Raw genomic sequence first — 16220 nt, 5'->3', positions numbered from 1 at the left:
TTTATTCGAGTTGTTTCCTGTTTCTTAAGGTAGGATTGTATTGCTATGAACTTCCCACTTAGAACTGCTTTTGCTGCATCCCATAGATTTTGGGTCGTCGGGTCTCCATTGTCATTTGTTTCTAGGTATTTTTTGATTTCCTCTTTGATTTCTTCAGTGATCACTTCGTTATTAAGTAGTGTATTGTTTAGCCTCCATGTGTTTGTATTTTTTACAGATCTTTTCTTGTAATTGATATCTAGTCTCATAGCGTTGTGTTCGGAAAAGATACTTGATACAATTTCAATTTTCTTAAATTTACCAAGGCTTGATTTGTGATCCAAGATATGATCTATCATGGAGAATGTTCCATGAGCACTAGAGAAAAATGTGTATTCTCTTGTTTTTGGAAGGAATGTCCTATAAATATCAATTAAGTCCATCTTGTTGAATGTATCATTTGAAGCTTGTGTTTCCTTATTTATTTTCATTTTGAATGATATGTCTGTTGGTGAAAGTGGGGATGTTAAAGTCCCCTACTATTAATGTGTTACTGTCGATTTCCCCTTTTATGGCTGTTAGTATTTCCCTTATGGATTGAGGTGCTCCTATGTTGGGTGTATAAATATTTACAATTGTTATACCTTCTTCTTGGATCGATCCCTTGATCATTATGTAGTGTCCTTCTTTGTCTATTCTAGTAGTCTTTATTTTAAAGTCTATTTTGTCTGATATGGGAATTGCTACTCCAGCTTTCTTTTGGTTTCCATTTTTATGAAGTATCTTTTTCCATCCCCTTACTTTCAGTCTGCATGTGTCTCTAGGTCTCAAGTGGGTCTCTTATAGACAGCAAATATATGGGTCTTGTTTTTGTATCCATTCAGCCAATCTGTGTCTGTTTCTGGGAGCATTTAGTCCATTTACATTTAAGATAATTATCAATATGTATGTACCTATTCCCATTTTCTTAATTCTTTTGGGTTTGTTATTGTAGGTCTTTCCCTTCTCTTGTGTTTCTTGCCTAGAGAAGTTCCTTTAGCAGTTGTTGTAGAGCTGATTTGGTGGTGCTGAACTCTCTCAGCTTTTGCTTGTCTGTAAAGGTTTTAATTTCTCCATCAAATCTGAATGAGATCCTTGCTGGGTAGAGTAATCTTGGTTGCAGGTTTTTCTCCTTCATCACTTCAAATATGTCCTGCCAGTCTCTTGTGCTTGCAGAGTTTCTGCTGAAAGATCAGCTGTTAACCTTATCCAGATTCCCTTGTGTGTTATTTGTTGTTTTTCCCTTGCTGCTTTTAATATATTTTCTTTGTATTTAATTTTTGGCAGTTTGATTAATATGTGTCTTGGCGTACTTCTCCTTGGATTTACCCTGTATGGGACTGTCTGTGCTTCCTGGACTTGATTAACTATTTCCTTTCCCATATTAGTGAAGTTTTCAACTATAATCTCTTCAAAGATTTTCTCAGTCCCTTTCTTATTCTCTTCTTCTTCTGGATCCCCTATAATTCGAATGCTGGTGCGTTTAGTGTTGTCCCAGTGGGCTCTGAGACTGTCCTCAGTTCTTTTCATTCTTTTGCTTTATTCTGCTCTGCAGTAGTTATTTCCACTATTTTATCTTCCAGGTAACTTATTCGTTCTTCTGTCTCAGTTATTCTCCTATTGATCCCATCTAGAGTATTTTTCATTTCATTTATTGTGTTGTTCATCATTGTTTGTTTCATCTTTCGTTGTTCTAGGTCCTTGTTAAATGTTTATTGCATTTTTTCTATTCTATTTCCAAGATTTTGGATCATCTTTACTATCATTATTCTGAATTCTTTTTCAGGTAGACTGCCTATTTCCTCTTCATTTGCTAGGTCTGGTTGGTTTTTTTTGTAATGTTGGGGGTAGGAGTTTATTAATTAATTTATTTATTTATTTTTGCTGTGTTGGGTCTTCGCTTCTGTGCGAGGGCTTTCTCTAGGTGTGGCAAGCGGGGGCCACTCTTCATCGCGGTGCGCAGGCCTCTCACTATCGCAGCCTCTCTTGTTGTGGAGCACAGGCTCCAGATGCGCAGGCTCAGTATTTGTGGCTCACGGCCCCAGATGCTCCGCAGCATGTGGGATCCTCCCAGACCAGGGCTCGAACCTGTGTCCCCTGCATTAGCAGACAGATTCTCAACCACTGTGTCACCAGGGAAGCCCTATGGTGAGTTTTTATCTTGCTCCTTCATCTGCTGTGTGTTTTTCTATCTTCCCATTTTGCTTATCTTACTGTGTTTGGGGTCTCCTTTTTGCAGCCTGCAGGTTCGTAGTTCCCGTTGTTTTGGTGTCTGTCCCCAGGGGCTAATGTTAGCTCAGTGCGTTGTGTCATCAGAGGACTGAGAATCAAGTGCAGGTAGATCTGATCAATTCCTATAGATTGTTACTTTGAGTATGAAATAAAGGGATGATTCTTGAAAGACCCTTCTGACTGGGCGTCTGTGGCTTGAAGCTTTGAACTTCTCACTCGACACTTTGTAAAAAAGTAAATTTATTAGCTAATTTAGGGCAAGGCAAAGAGAAGGGAGTCTCCACCCATCTTTGGCTAAACATTTCCCTTCAAACACTTGTGCAACTCTTTGAGCGCATTTCCTCATATGTAAAAGGTGATAATAATGCTTAGCTTACAGAGCTGTTGTGAGGTTATATGTGCTTAGCATACGGTGAACACAGAATAACGAAATGATAATGATTCTTCCTTGTATTTCCTGGGTCCTTCAAAAGTAGTCCCCAGGTCTAATTCATCTCCCCTCTTTGATTCTTCTTGTCCTGATTGGCTTCAGTTTCCCCCCACTGTAAAATACATATTGGACTAGAATCAAACTGGCATTCCATTGGCCAAAGTTGGCCTGCTTGGATGTGTTGTTTGGCCCATGTAAAGGGCTTAAAGAGGAAACCAGAGCCAACATTTGAAAATTGAGATATTTTACATAGAAATCTAGAATTTCATCTTCTCTTGAAAAATCAGGAGATGGGGCAACAATGAGCCCACATTCCTGCATGGCAACAATTGGCTAGAGCCAAGTGACAGCTGCCCCCTTAGGTAGAGCATGCACTGTCAATTGGCCAGACCCCATCTGGCCTGCTCTACTCATTTATATAATCTGCTTGATTCTGCAGACATCTCAATTTGTGGCCCTCTGGACAACTGGAAGCAGTCTATGCCAGGAAAGGCGTAGGCACTTACTTGCTGAATGAATAAATCTCCTACGCTTTTTTTTTTCCTCTACCATTTTCTTATCTAGCCATGTTAAGAAATCCCAGTTATTGAGTAAAGAGCTTTTCCCTTTGAAAAGTGAATTGAACGAGTCTGTTAGAGTCAGGAGAGTCTAAGTTATACTGTGGTAACAAACAACTCCTATATCTCAGTGCCTTACAACAAGGGTTTATTATTTGCTCACACACACAAACCTAGACACAAAATGAAAACATCCTCAGATTTTCACATGCATGGATAAGTATATGAGCGTGTCAGTATGTTCACAATCACGAATCCAATAAAACCTCTGGCAGATGAACATATGGACTCACACAGAACCCTATTTAGAGACTGATCAGCTTAGATTGTACAACCCTGTTTTCATAAGAGACATTAAAAGGCCCTGGGATCCAAGAAAGTAAAGGATGGAGGTACAAGAATATCCATCCTCAGTCAAGGAATTGCCCCGCATAAAAAAACGGGTCTGAAAGCTTATATAAGCGCCTAAGGGCTTAGAAAAAGACGTTAAGAATTTTGGACATTAAGCATTTTGCAAATGCATACATAGGCAGTATTTTAGTGAGTTCTCCCCCTCTGGGCTTCTAGCTCAAGGGGGAGATGCACCCCAGGTGTCCATTAGGCAGAGAAACAGAGCTGGCTGGCGCAGGTCCAAGAGAGGGGTTAGGAGGCTGAAGTCCTCTATCTCCAGCAGGAGCTGTAGACACGAAGAAAGGGGTCAGGGTCAGGTCACACCCATTTTCCCTCCTGGCTCTCCCCTCTTTTTTGTTCCACCCAATCAAGGCTTTGTCACCTGGACTGTATTGCACAGAACTCTTCCTTGCTGGTTTGCCCACCTCAAGTCCTGCCTCCTCCAAACCCTCCATCACAGCCACCACATTTCTTTTTGTCAAGCCCAGTGTCTCTGAATATGCTCCTCCCTAGTTCAGACATTCCCTGGCTCCTCATCACCCACAGTGGCTGATCTAACCTCCTAAGCCTGGCATGCCAGACCTCCGTGACTGGTAGCCTCTCCACCCTCATCCCCTCTGTTCCAGCAGTTCCTTCAGGGCGGCTGCTTCACTCACACTCCATACCGAATGCACCATTTTGGTCTGGTCGTGCCCAGCCTTCCCTCTCAGCCTCCCCAGGTGTCTATCTCACCTCCAGTCCTTCCTCCCCAGGCTCATCAGTGAGATACAGCCGCAAAACACGACTTGTGAAGGCATCCATGCTCCACCTTGAGACTGGAAGCTCCCTGAAGGCAGGAACCAGATCTCCTTCTGCACTAGGCTCTTGCCACCTATGTATGTCCTCCCCCGGTCACAGCAGACTTCAGGGGTCTGGATAGAAAGTCCTGGGCCGGGAATCAGGAGACCTGGTTCTTCCACTTGATATGCTGCATGCCCTAGGGTAGGTCCCTGCTACTCTTAGGGACTTGGTTTCCTTATTTCTTGACATCAGGGCACTGGACATTTGGTGTTGAGCACAATGCTCGATAAACCGATGATTCACTGAACAACCATGTACTGCCACTTCAAGAGTCAGACTGAGGAGCTTGGCTGCCTGGGCCCAAAGAGGTTCAACCCCCAACCCCCCTCCTACTCTGACTTCCCAGTCAGGCCCTGCTTAACACAACCACCTCCCATTTCCCAACTATCCCCAACCCCATGTTCTCCTTTCAAAGACCAGGCTACCTGGTGCAACTCAGGGCTGGAGCACAGAGATGGAGCCAGAAGGGGCCTGGGAAGATTCTCTCAGAGCCAGCAGAGCCTCGGCCGCTTCCAGTTTTCGCTGCCACTCTGAGGAGGCAGAAACCGAGACCTGGTCGGAAGCTTTGGGAGCCTGCGAAGCAAAGGATGTGAGAGAATGGGAGCTGGGAACCCACACCTCCCCCGTGCCCCTTCAGTCCCCAGCTACCCTGAGGCCTTCTGCTCTTCTCCTTCACTAAGCTTGGCCCCTGCCAGGGTTCTGGACCCCACAATTTCCCCAGAATCCGTGGCTGCAGTAGAAGGGGGTTAAGGGTGGCACAGGGCTGGAGGATCAGAGTTGAGCATCTAGGAACAAGGAAAGGAGAAGCCAGGGGATTTACCCCTCTGGCAGGCACATACTACCAGTAGAGAGAGAGGAGCAAGGATTTTGCAATATCTGCATGTGGGAGTCTGAATGCCAGCTGGCCATTAGTCGTTGTGGCTTGGACAAGTCCGTTCCCCTGCTTGGACTGTCTTCTTTTCTGTACCTTTCTTTTTCTATATCTTTCCTGAGACACTAATTCCTCCCAGCTTTTTCAAAACTCCCAAGGCAACAGTAAAGATTATGGGAAGTCAGAGGTGTCTGTGTTTTAATCTTCAAGGCACCTGGAGTGACGTGATTACTGTCCCTGTCCAAGGACTGGTTCTTGCCTCCATATTCCCCAATCAAGTTTCCCAAGGCACTTGAAGGGCCAGCTTGGCTCATCTCCAGGAACTTTTCTCTGACGGTTAGTAGACTCTCGCCTGGGTGAGATGGTGGGCCTCACCATCATGGCCCCCCTTCTCAGCAGGAGCTTCTATCCCATCGATTTGTTTCATGTGGAATAACAGCCTCCAGTTGTCAAAGGCCTGCTATGTGGCAGGCCTTGTGCTAGTCCTCTTGTCAATGTTATAGGTGTAGAATATTGTCCCCTCTCAGTACACTGATAGGAAAATAGAGGCTCAGAGATGTAAAGTTACTTTTCCAAAGTCTCACAAATTGGAAATGGCAAATCTGGGAGAGCTCTGTCGTTGCCCCATAGTCTGAGATGCCACCTTCTCCTCCTCCTCCTCCTCCTCCACTTGCACCGCACTGCCTTCACTTCCTCTTTCTTGCTGCCATGGCCTTAACCAGAAGGTTGGGCACTCAATAACAAAATATACAACTAGCTCCATGGTCCTTCTCACTCTACTCACCTGCTGGGCAGGGCAGGGGGTCTGTGTGTCTTCCTGGAAAGAGAAATTGTTAGTTGCTTCTTCAAGGGTGCTGGAGTCCAGGACAGAGACAAAGATTCCGAGGCCAGACCGATCAGCAGAGCTCCTTGGGAGCTTGCCTGCAGGAGCAGAGAGCACAGGTTGGAGTCAGGGACCAAGCCGGCCATGGAAAGGAGATGTGGGCATGTTTTAGGACAACGATAGGAGCCCAGGATGTCAGAGTTGGGAAGACCTTGAAGACCAGCTAGTCCTACTCTTCATTTTGGGACTGGGGACTATGAGACCCAGAGAGAAGTATTTTTTTTCCCCCAGGGTCATATGGCAAGTTGCAGTAGGGTTAGAGATGGTACCCAGGTCTTCAGGACACAGGAAGGGGTCTGGGCAGTGGCTGAGGTGGAAGCTTCCCACACTGGCCCCAGACTCCTCCCCAGGGGTTGCACAGGGGTGGGCCTCAAGCTGATGTTCTCCTTCCCAACTGTGAGAGACTGGGGACAGCTTAGGTGAGCCTTTCTCCCTGACCGTCTCCCCCCGACTCTACCTCCCACCCAATCTGAGGCCTCATCCCACTGTGGACCTTTTTGACCGCACCCCCCCCAGATGTCTCCAGCCCACCAACACTTGGTAGATAATATTGATGAGGTTTTATAGTTGGGGAAGCTAAGGCCCAAGGAGTAACTTGCCCAAAGCCACATCGAAATTGGGTGGTAGGACTGGTGACAGAAGTACTCATGCTCCCTACACCCAAAACTCAGACACCCTCCCTGGCCAGAGATACTCACTGGGGACTCCTGCTTGAATGGCCAACTTGTTGACATGACTGTGAGCTTTGGGAGAGGTGGTCCCACTCCTTATCAGTCCTTCAGTCAGGTGCCTCTTTCGGAGTGGCCCCTGCTCCGACTTCAAGGTACTCTCAGCAGGCAAGATGCTGCAGTGTTCCCTAAAGTGGGGGATTGCAGGTCTAAAGTCAGTCACCTTTAGAGGAGCCCACTCCCCTCCCCTTGTCAGACACCATACTCACGAGAAGAGGGCACACTTGTGACACTCGCCACCCTCGAAAAGGCAGTAGTGCTCCTGGTCCTTGACTTGGGCAGTGATGCCGTGTTTGTGGCAGCGGGCTCTGCGACGTTTAGCTCTTCTGGGGCCAGGTTCAATCCCCCATGGGGCTCCGGTCTCAAGTCCAGTGGTGGAGTCAGGGGGGCTGCAGGGCACAGCAGGCATTTCATTGGGATCCATGGTTCTAGAGCAAGGAGTGGAGGTCAGGGTGGCCACATGATCCCCTACCCACAACGTACTTCCTCTGCCCTTGGGAAGCCCTATCTGAGGCGGCTGGATTCTTCTCCACCCAGCTCACCGTTGAAATGAGATTGTACCCTCCCTTCTTACTTCGTGTAGCCTCCTTCCCAGGGCGCTCCACTCACGCATAGGCAGGTTGCAAGAAACTCTGGGCATGGGTCCTGTATATTTTCAATCCAATTACTAGTCTCTCTGCCTACCTTCACTCCACATAGACACCCTTCACAGGCATGCACATGCACTCTCACGCCCCCTTCAACAATTACTACTTCCCTTTCTCATGTATCATCTTGTATTCTGCTATGCCCAGCTATTATTCCTGGCATCCACTTCCACAATTGTCTTCCTAACCTCCTGCATTCATTCACTCCCTACTCATGATTCTATGCCCCTCTGCATTCAATTCTATTATTAGTCTCCTGTATGCCCTACATTCAATCTTCCTCTCACCTTCCATTCCGATTTTTTTTTCTTGCACCCCATTGAAATCTTAATTATTCTCTTGCTCCCTCTTTAAACTGACACCCCTTTGCATCTCATGAAATCATATTCTGCTGGATCTCAAGCTCCTGTTTCAATCATTATTTTCATTAATTCCCTCAATTATTTATCAAGTAGATGTTTGTTGATCCCCCCTAGTGAATGCCAGACCCTGATCTAGTCAAAAGCCAACTCCTCACTACACTAATTGTTCTCTTGCACCAACACACCCTCTCTGCTTTCATGCAAACCCGTGCATTCCCTCCACAGCCTCCCAACAATCTTCCATGCTCCTCTCCAAACTTCAACAATTATGCTTGGGCTTCCCTGGTGGCGCAGGGGTTGAGAGTCCGCCTGCCGATGCAGGGGACACGGGTTCGTGCCCCAGTCCGGGAAGATCCCACATGCCACGGAGCGGCTGGGCCCGTGAGCCCTGGCCGCTGAGCCTGCGCATCGGGAGCCTGTGCTCCGCAACGGGAGAGGCCACAACAGTGAGAGGCCCGCGTACCGCAAAAAAAAAAAAAAAAACCAATCACGTTTGAGCACACCTTCCCCTCCTCCCGCACCCAGAGTGCACCACCTCCTCTCAGGCTGCCAGACCATTCCCTGCCACACCCACCTCAGAATCAAAGGGAGGGGCATAAGCCCTGCCCCAGGGGCCAGAGGCCAGGTGTCAGGAGGCCTCAGCAAGCGGTCGTCCGTCCCACAGGACTTCAGCCAAGGGGGCTGGGGTTGGGTGTGGAGTGGGAGGTGGGGGTGGGGGTGGGGGTGGGGCGGGGCGGGATATGAGGTACCTGGCTGAGATGGAGGAGAGGAGAAGGGGTTGGGGATCCATAGCAGGAGGGAGGGAGGAAAGAAAGAAGAGGTGTGGAGAATGAGGGTCCTATTCCTGATGCCAGTCTGTGGTTACCCCAGCCTCCACCAGGTCAGAATCAATCTGCTGGGACAGGAGACCTGAAGGAAGCCTCAGCTCTCGCTCCCTTTCCCGCTCTGCCTTCAAAGGCCAATGAGCTTCCAGCTCTGCCTTTCACCTCCCACTGCTATGGCCAGCGACCAATGAGCTTCAAGCTCATCCGAAGGTCACTGACCAAAGTCCTGCCCCACTTGTCGCTTCCCTCCCAGTTCTCCTCTCGCTGGCTTTATTGGGCGGCCGGCCATTTAACTCCGGAAGTGAAGTAGAGCTTTGTGCTTTCCAAACCTTGTTTCCCGAACTGTTCTCTCTTTGGATGTGAAATACTGTACACGCATGCCTTTTAAACACACGTCCTTGGTATTCTGTAACTTACTTTTACAAAATTCAGCGTGTGTTTCTAAGGTCGCTCCGTATTCCTGTGTCAGGGATTCTCAGGCAGGGGTTCGTAATTCACAGTCAGATTTTGCATCTCCAGGGAACATTTGGCACTGTCTGGAGTCATTTTGGTCTTTATTCGTGTGTCTCTGTTTCTGAATTCCCTGTTCTGTTCCACAGATAAATTGGTCTATTCCTGTGCCAGTACTACACTGTGTTAATTTTTATCTCTTGGTAAGACATTTTGATCTCTGGTAGGACAAGTCTTCACACCTTATTCATCATCTCCAGGCTTATCTTTACTATTCTTCGCCTTTTGCCCTTCCTAAATTCTAAAATATAAATGTTAGGATCAGCATGACATGTTTCCTGAAAACTCATTTGCGGTAGATTTGGATTGCATTTTCATTGAATCTGTGGATCAGTTAAGAGAGAATTGGCTATCTTTATGATATCCAGCCTTCCTAGTCACCAACATGGGATGGCTGTCTATTTTTGTGGGTCTTCTTTAATGTTGGAATCTCTCAGCTTAGTATTTAGCTTTACCTTTTGTACGTTCAGATCTTGTACATCCTTTATTGCATTTATCCCAAGAACTCTGGAATGTTGTTGCTCTGGTGCTTGATATCTGGTTACAATAACATTTTCTATCTGTATCTGATTTCTAGAATTCCACTTGGCTTTTTAAAAAATATGTTGATCTCGGGGGCTTCCCTGGTGGCGCAGTGGTTGGGAGTCCGCCTGCCAGTGCACGGGACACGGGTTCGTGCCCCGGTCCGGGAGGATCCCACCTGCTCCAGAGCGGCTGGGCCCGTGGGCCATGGCTGCTGGGCCTGCGCGTCTGGAGCCAGTGCTCCGCAGCGGGAGAGGCCACAGCAGTGGGAGGCCCACGTACCGGAAAAAAAAAAAATATATATATATATATATATATTTATATATTGATCTCAAAGTCAGCCACCATGCTAAACTCTGTGATATCTAATCATGTGCCTATAAGTGGTGCACAGTCTTCTGTGAATCTATGAGTAACAGAAGTAAGGTAATCAACTTACAAGTTTCTTACTGGCTGGCTAGGACATCCACTACAAGGTAAAATAGAGACTGCAAAATTGGGCATCTTTGGGTTATTCCTAATATTAAACAGAATGATGCCAACATTTCCATATTAAAATGGGCTTGCTGTGTTTCATTGTTTGCTTTAATTCTTCAATTCTTTCTCTGTTTCTCCTTCCTTTCTTTCTTTCCTTCCTTCTCTCTTTTGTTTCTTCCGTTCTCTCTCTCTTTTCTCATTCTTTCTTTCTTTCCCTTTATCAGATTAAGGAATATCCCTTGTATTTCTAGCTTAATAAGATTGTCTTAAAAATCATGAATAGATATAGGATTATACTTTTTTGGCCTCCACTGAAATGATCAAGACTCTAATCATTTAATCTGTTAACACAGTGAGGGTTATTTATAAGATTTTTTTTTTCGAAATCTTTAGTGAAGTACACATCTTAGTGAGTTTCCAAAAACTAAACATAAACATCCAGTTAGCACCTGGAGCAAACAGCAGAATATATTAGCAACACACAAACCTCTCTCATGCCCCCTTCCATCTATAGTTTTTCTAATGTTAAACCAGATTTGCTCTCCTAGGATAGATGTAACTTAGTTATGGCGTATCATCTTTTGTGTACACTGGTGGGCTCAGTTTGCTAAAGTTTTGCTTAGAATTTTTTGTGTCTTCGGTTCACGAGGAAGATTGACTTGATGTTTCATTCCTCATAGCATCTTTGCTGGTTCCAGGGTCAAGGTTTTCTAGTCTCATAGACTAAGTTGGGCAAAAGTCCCTCTTTGCTATCCTCTGGCAGTGTTCACGTAAGATTAGGATTATCTGTCTTGAAACTCTTTATTTATTTTTTAACAACTTTATTGGACTATAATTGCATTACAATGTTGTGTTAGTTTCTTCTGTATAACAAAGTGAATCAGCTATATGTATGCATATATCCCCTCCCTCTTGCATCACCCTCCCAACCTCCTATCCCACCCCTCTAGTTGGTCACAAAGCACCGAGCTAATCTCCCTGTGCCAGGCAACTGCATCCCACTAGCTATCTACTTTACACTTGGTAGTGCATATATGTCAATGCTATTCTCTCACTTCGTCCCAGCTTACCCTTCCTCCGCCCTGTATCCTCAAGTCCATTCTCTATGCCTGCGTCTTTATTCCTGTCCTGCCCCTGGGTTCATCAGAACAATTTTTTAACATCTTTATTGGAGTGTAATTGCTTTACAATGGTGTGTTAGTTTCTGCTGTATAACAAAGTGAATCAGCTATATGTACACATATATCCCCATATCCCCTCCCTCTGGCATCTCCCTCCCACCCTCCCTATCCCAGCCCTCTAGGTGGTCACAAAGCACCGAGCTAATCTCCCTGTGCTATGCAGCTGATTCCCACTTGCTATCTAGTTTACATTTGGTAGTGTATATACGTCAATGGTACTCTCTCACTTCGTCCCAGCTTACCCTTGCCCCTCCCTGGGTCCTGAAGTCCATTCTCTACGTGTGCGCCCTTATCCCCGTCCTGTCCCTAGTTCTTCACAACCATTTTTCTTTTTTTTTTAGATTCCATACATATGTGTTAGCATATGGTATTTCTTTTTCTCTTTCTGACTTACTTCACTCTGTATGACAGACTCTAGGTCCATCCACCTCACTACAAATAACTCAATTTTGTTTCTTTTTATGGCTGAGTAATATTCCATTGTATATAGGTGCCACATGTCCTTTATCCATGTATCTGTCGATGGACATTTAGGTTGCTTCCATATCCTGGCTATTGTATATAGAGCTGCGATGAACATTGTGGTACATGACACTTTCTTTTTTTTTTTTTTTAACATCTTTAGTGGAGTATAATTGCCTTACAAGGGTGTGTTAGTTTCTGCTTTATAACAAAGTGAATCAGTCATACATATACATATGCCCCCATATCTCTTCCCTCTTGCATATCCCTCCCTCCCACCTACCCTATCCCAGACCTCTAGGTGGTCACAAAGCACCGAGCTGATCTCCCTGTGCTATGCGGCTGATTCCCACTAGCTATCTAGTTTACATTTGGTAGTGTATATATGTCAATGGTACTCTTCCACCTCGCCACAGCTTACCCTTGCCCCTCCCTGGGTCCTGAAGTCCATTCTCTACATGTGCGTCTTTATCCCCGTCCTGTCGCTAGTTCTTCAGAACCATTTTTCTTTTTTTTAGATTCCATATATATGTGTTAGCATATGGTATTTGTTTTTCTCTTTCTGACTTATTTCTTTCTGTATGACAGACTCTAGGTCCATCCACCTTAGTACAAATAACTCAACTTCGTTTCCTTCTATGGCTGAGTAATATTCCATTGTATATAGGTGCCACATGTTCTTTATCCATGTATCTGTCGATGGACATTTAGGTTGCTTCCGTGTCCTGGCTATTGTAAATAGAGCTGCAGTGAATATTGTGCTACATGTCTCTTTCTTTCTTTTTTAACATCTTTAGTGGAGTATAATTGCTTTACAAGGGTGTGTTACTTTCTGCTTCGTAACAAAGTGAATCTGTTATACATATACATATGTCCCCATATCTCTGCCCTCTTGCATCTCCCTCCCTCCCACCATCCCTATCCCGGCCCTCTACGTGGTCACAAAGCACCGAGCTGATCTCCCTGTGCTATGTGGTTGCTTCCCACTAGCAATCGGTTTTACATTTGGTAGTGTAGATATGTACATGCCACTCTCTTACTTTGTCCCAGCTTACCCTTCCCCCTCCCTGTGTCCTCAAGTTCATTTTCTAGTAGGTCTGCGTCTTTATTCCTGTCCAGCCCCTAGGTTCTTCATGACCATTTTTTTTTTAGATTCCATATATATGTGTTAGCATACGGTATTTGTTTTTCTCTTACTCACTTACTTCACTCTGTATGACAGACTCTAGGTCCATCTACCTCAGTACAAATGATTCAATTTTGTTTCTTTTTATGGCCGAGTAATATTCCATTGTATATATGTGCCACAACTTTTTTATCCATTCATCTGTTGATGGACACATACGTTGCTTCCATCTCCTGGCTATTGTAAATAGAGCTGCAATGAACATTATTGTGCATGACTCTTTTTGAATTATGGTTTTCTCAGGGTATACACCAAGTAGTGGGATTGCTGGGTCATGTGGTAGTTCTATTTTTAGTACTTTAAGGAACCTCCTTAGTGGCTGTATCAATTTACATTCCCACCAACAGTGCAAGAGGTTTGCCTTTTCTCCACACCAGCTCCAGCATTTATTGTTTGTAGATATTTTAATGATGGCCCTTCTGACTGGTGTGAGGTGATACCTCAATGTAGTTTTGATTTGCATTTCTATAATGATTAGTGATGTTGAGCATTCTTTCATGTGTTTGTTGGCAAGCTGTATATCTTCTTTGGAGAAATGTCTATTTAAGTCTTCTGCCCATTTATGGATTGGGTTGGGTTTTTTTTTTTTTTTCTCATATTGAGCTGCATGAGCTGCTTGTAAATTTTGGAGATTAATCCTTTCTCAGTTGCTTCATTTGCAGATATTTTCTCCTAATCGAAGCATTGTCTTCTCATCTGGGTTATGGCTTCCTTTGCTGTGCAAAAGCATTTAAGTTGCATTGGGTCTCATTTGTTTATATTTGTTTTTCATTTCCATTTCTCTAGGAGGTGGGTCAAAAAGGATCTCGCTGTGATTTGTGTCATAGAGTGTTCTGCCTATGTTTTCCTCTAAGAGTTTTATAGTGTCTGGCCTTACATTTAAGTGTTTAATCCATTTTCAGTTTATTTTTGTGTATGGTGTTAGGAAGTGTTCTAATTTCATTCTTTTACATGTAGCTGTCCGGTTTTCCCAGCACCACTTATTGAAGAGGCTGTCTTTTCTCCATTGTATATTCTGGCCTCCTTTATCAAAAATAAGTTGGCCGTAGGTGTGTGGGTTTCTCTCTGGGTTTTCTATCCTGTTCCTTTGATCTATATTTCTGTTTTTGTGCCAGTACCATACTGCCTTGATTACTGTAGCTCTGTAGTGTATTCTGAAATCCAGCAGCCTGATTCCTCCAGCTCCATTTTTGTTTCTCAAGATTGCTTTGGCTATTCGGGGTCTTTTGTGCTTCCATAGAAATTGTGAATTTTTTTGTTCTAGTTCTGTGAAAAATGCCATTGGTAGTTTAATAGGTTTTGCATTAAAGCTGTAGATTGCTTTGGGTAGTATAGTCATTTTCACAATGTTGATTCTTCCAATCCAAGAACATGGTATATCTCTCCATCTGTTTGTATCGTGTTTAATTACTTTCATCAGTGTCTTATAGTTTTCTGCATACAGTTCTTTTTTCTCCTCAGGTAGGTTTATTCCTACGTATTTTATTATTTTTGTTGCATTGGTAAGTGAGTGTGTTTCCTTAATTTCTTTTTCAGATTTTTCATCGTTATTGTATAGTAATGCAAGAGGTCTCTGTGCATTAATACTGTACCCTGCTGCTTCACCGAATCCATTGATTAGCTCCTCTAGTACTCTGGTAGCATCTTTAGGATTCTGTATGTATAGTATCATGTCATCTGCAAGCAGTGATAGTTTTTCTTCTTTTCCAATTTGGATTCCTTTGATTTCTTTTTCTTCTCTGATTGCCATGGCCCAAACTTCCAAAACTACGTTTAATAAGAGTGGTGAGAGTGGGCAATCTTGTCTTGCTCCTGATCTTAGAGGAAATGGTTTCAGTTTTCCACCATTGAGAACGATGCTGGCGGTGGGTTTTTCAAATATGGCCATTATTATGTTGAGGTAGGTTCCCTCTATGTCTACTTTCTGGAGAGTTTTTATCATAAATGGGTGTTGAATTTTGTCAAAAGATTTTTCTGCATGTATTGAGATCTTCATATGGTTTTTCTCCTTCAATTTGTTAACATGGTGTGTCACATTGATTTGCGTATATTGAAGAATCCTTGCATTCCTGGGTAAACCCCACTTGATCATGGTGCATGATCCTTTTAATGTGCCTTTGGATTCTGTTTGCTAGTACTTTTTTTGAGGATTTTTGCATCTATGTTCATCAGTGATATTGTCTCTACTTTTCTTTTTTTTGTGACATCTTTGTCTGGCTTTGGTATCAGGGTGATGGTGGCCTCGTAGAATGAGTTTGGGAGTGGTCCTCCCTCTGCTATAGTATGGAAGAGCTTGAGAATCATAGGTGTTAGCTCCTCTCTAAATGTTTCATAGAATGGAACTTTTAATTAAAACTTGACCATTCAACAGCTAGGATGCTTGTTTGATTTACTTAAAAAATGGTACTGTGGGTGATGTCAAACATATACCATTAGAGTTTGTATACAAACTTATAATCTCCAAGTTCATGACAGTAGATCGGTGGTCCTGGAACATGAGCTTGCATCAGAATCACCCAGAGGGTTTGCTAAAGCACAGGTTGCTGAGCTCTGCATCTGTAGTCTCAGATTAAAAATTCTGGGGTGAGACACAGAGTTTCCTTTTCTGACTAGCTCCCTGGTGATGCAGATGCTTCTGGAAGGGAACTACACTTTGAGAACCATTGTACAAGAGAGAAGAGCAAAGGAGCCCTCCAATTATCCATCACCCAACCGCAACCATCAATAACTCAGAGCCAATCTCAATTCACATATATCTTATCCCCTACCCCTCTCCCAGATTATTTTCAAGAAAGCATCAGAAATCATCTTATTTTATTGGGAACTGTTTCAACGCATAGCTCTAAAATATGAGCAATCCATTTTCCTCAACTTTTCATTTTGAAAATGCACCAGGTTGAAGAGTGAACATTCTTTTACTCAGATTCTTATTATCCCATTGCTTTCTCTCTTTTTTTCTTCTTTTTTGCTTAACCACTTAACAGTTGCAAACATTCCATCCAATTACTTCAGAATGTATCTCCTAAGTAATAGGATATTCTCCCGTCTAACCACAGTACTATTATCAGGTCGAAGGGATTTACCAATGACATGATAATAT

At 44.1% G+C, this 16220-nt stretch overlaps 1 protein-coding gene across 1 annotated transcript; it reads right to left on the bottom strand.

Annotated features, from left to right (window-relative positions):
- Positions 1-3440: 3440 nt before the first annotated feature.
- Positions 3441-7373, bottom strand: LOC137217032 (doublesex- and mab-3-related transcription factor C2-like). Its single transcript, XM_067723241.1, has 5 exons — positions 7159-7373; positions 6920-7077; positions 6123-6259; positions 4893-5040; positions 3441-3913 (listed from the first exon to the last, which is right to left on the bottom strand). Exons 1-4 carry the CDS (start codon positions 7371-7373, stop codon positions 4903-4905), a joined length of 648 nt encoding a protein of 215 aa, XP_067579342.1. The 3' UTR covers positions 3441-3913; positions 4893-4902.
- Between the last annotated feature and the right edge of the window lie 8847 nt (positions 7374-16220).

The sequence above is a fragment of the Pseudorca crassidens genome, chromosome X, assembly GCF_039906515.1.
Source record: "Pseudorca crassidens isolate mPseCra1 chromosome X, mPseCra1.hap1, whole genome shotgun sequence".
Lineage (NCBI taxonomy): Eukaryota > Metazoa > Chordata > Mammalia > Artiodactyla > Delphinidae > Pseudorca > Pseudorca crassidens.
The sequence above is the reverse complement of the archived record's forward strand: the minus strand, read 5'-3'. Positions and strand labels throughout refer to the sequence as shown.

Coding starts and splice junctions, on each gene's coding strand:
- LOC137217032 (XM_067723241.1), bottom strand. CDS start 7,373: ATGGATCCCAATGAAATGCCTGCTGTGCCCTGCAGCCCCCCTGACTCC. Junction 6,260..6,919: donor CATTCAAGCAGGAGTCCCCA/GTGAGTATCTCT, acceptor CTGCTCCTGCAG/GCAAGCTCCCAAGGAGCTCT. Junction 5,041..6,122: donor CCCCCTGCCCTGCCCAGCAG/GTGAGTAGAGTG, acceptor TTTGCTTCGCAG/GCTCCCAAAGCTTCCGACCA.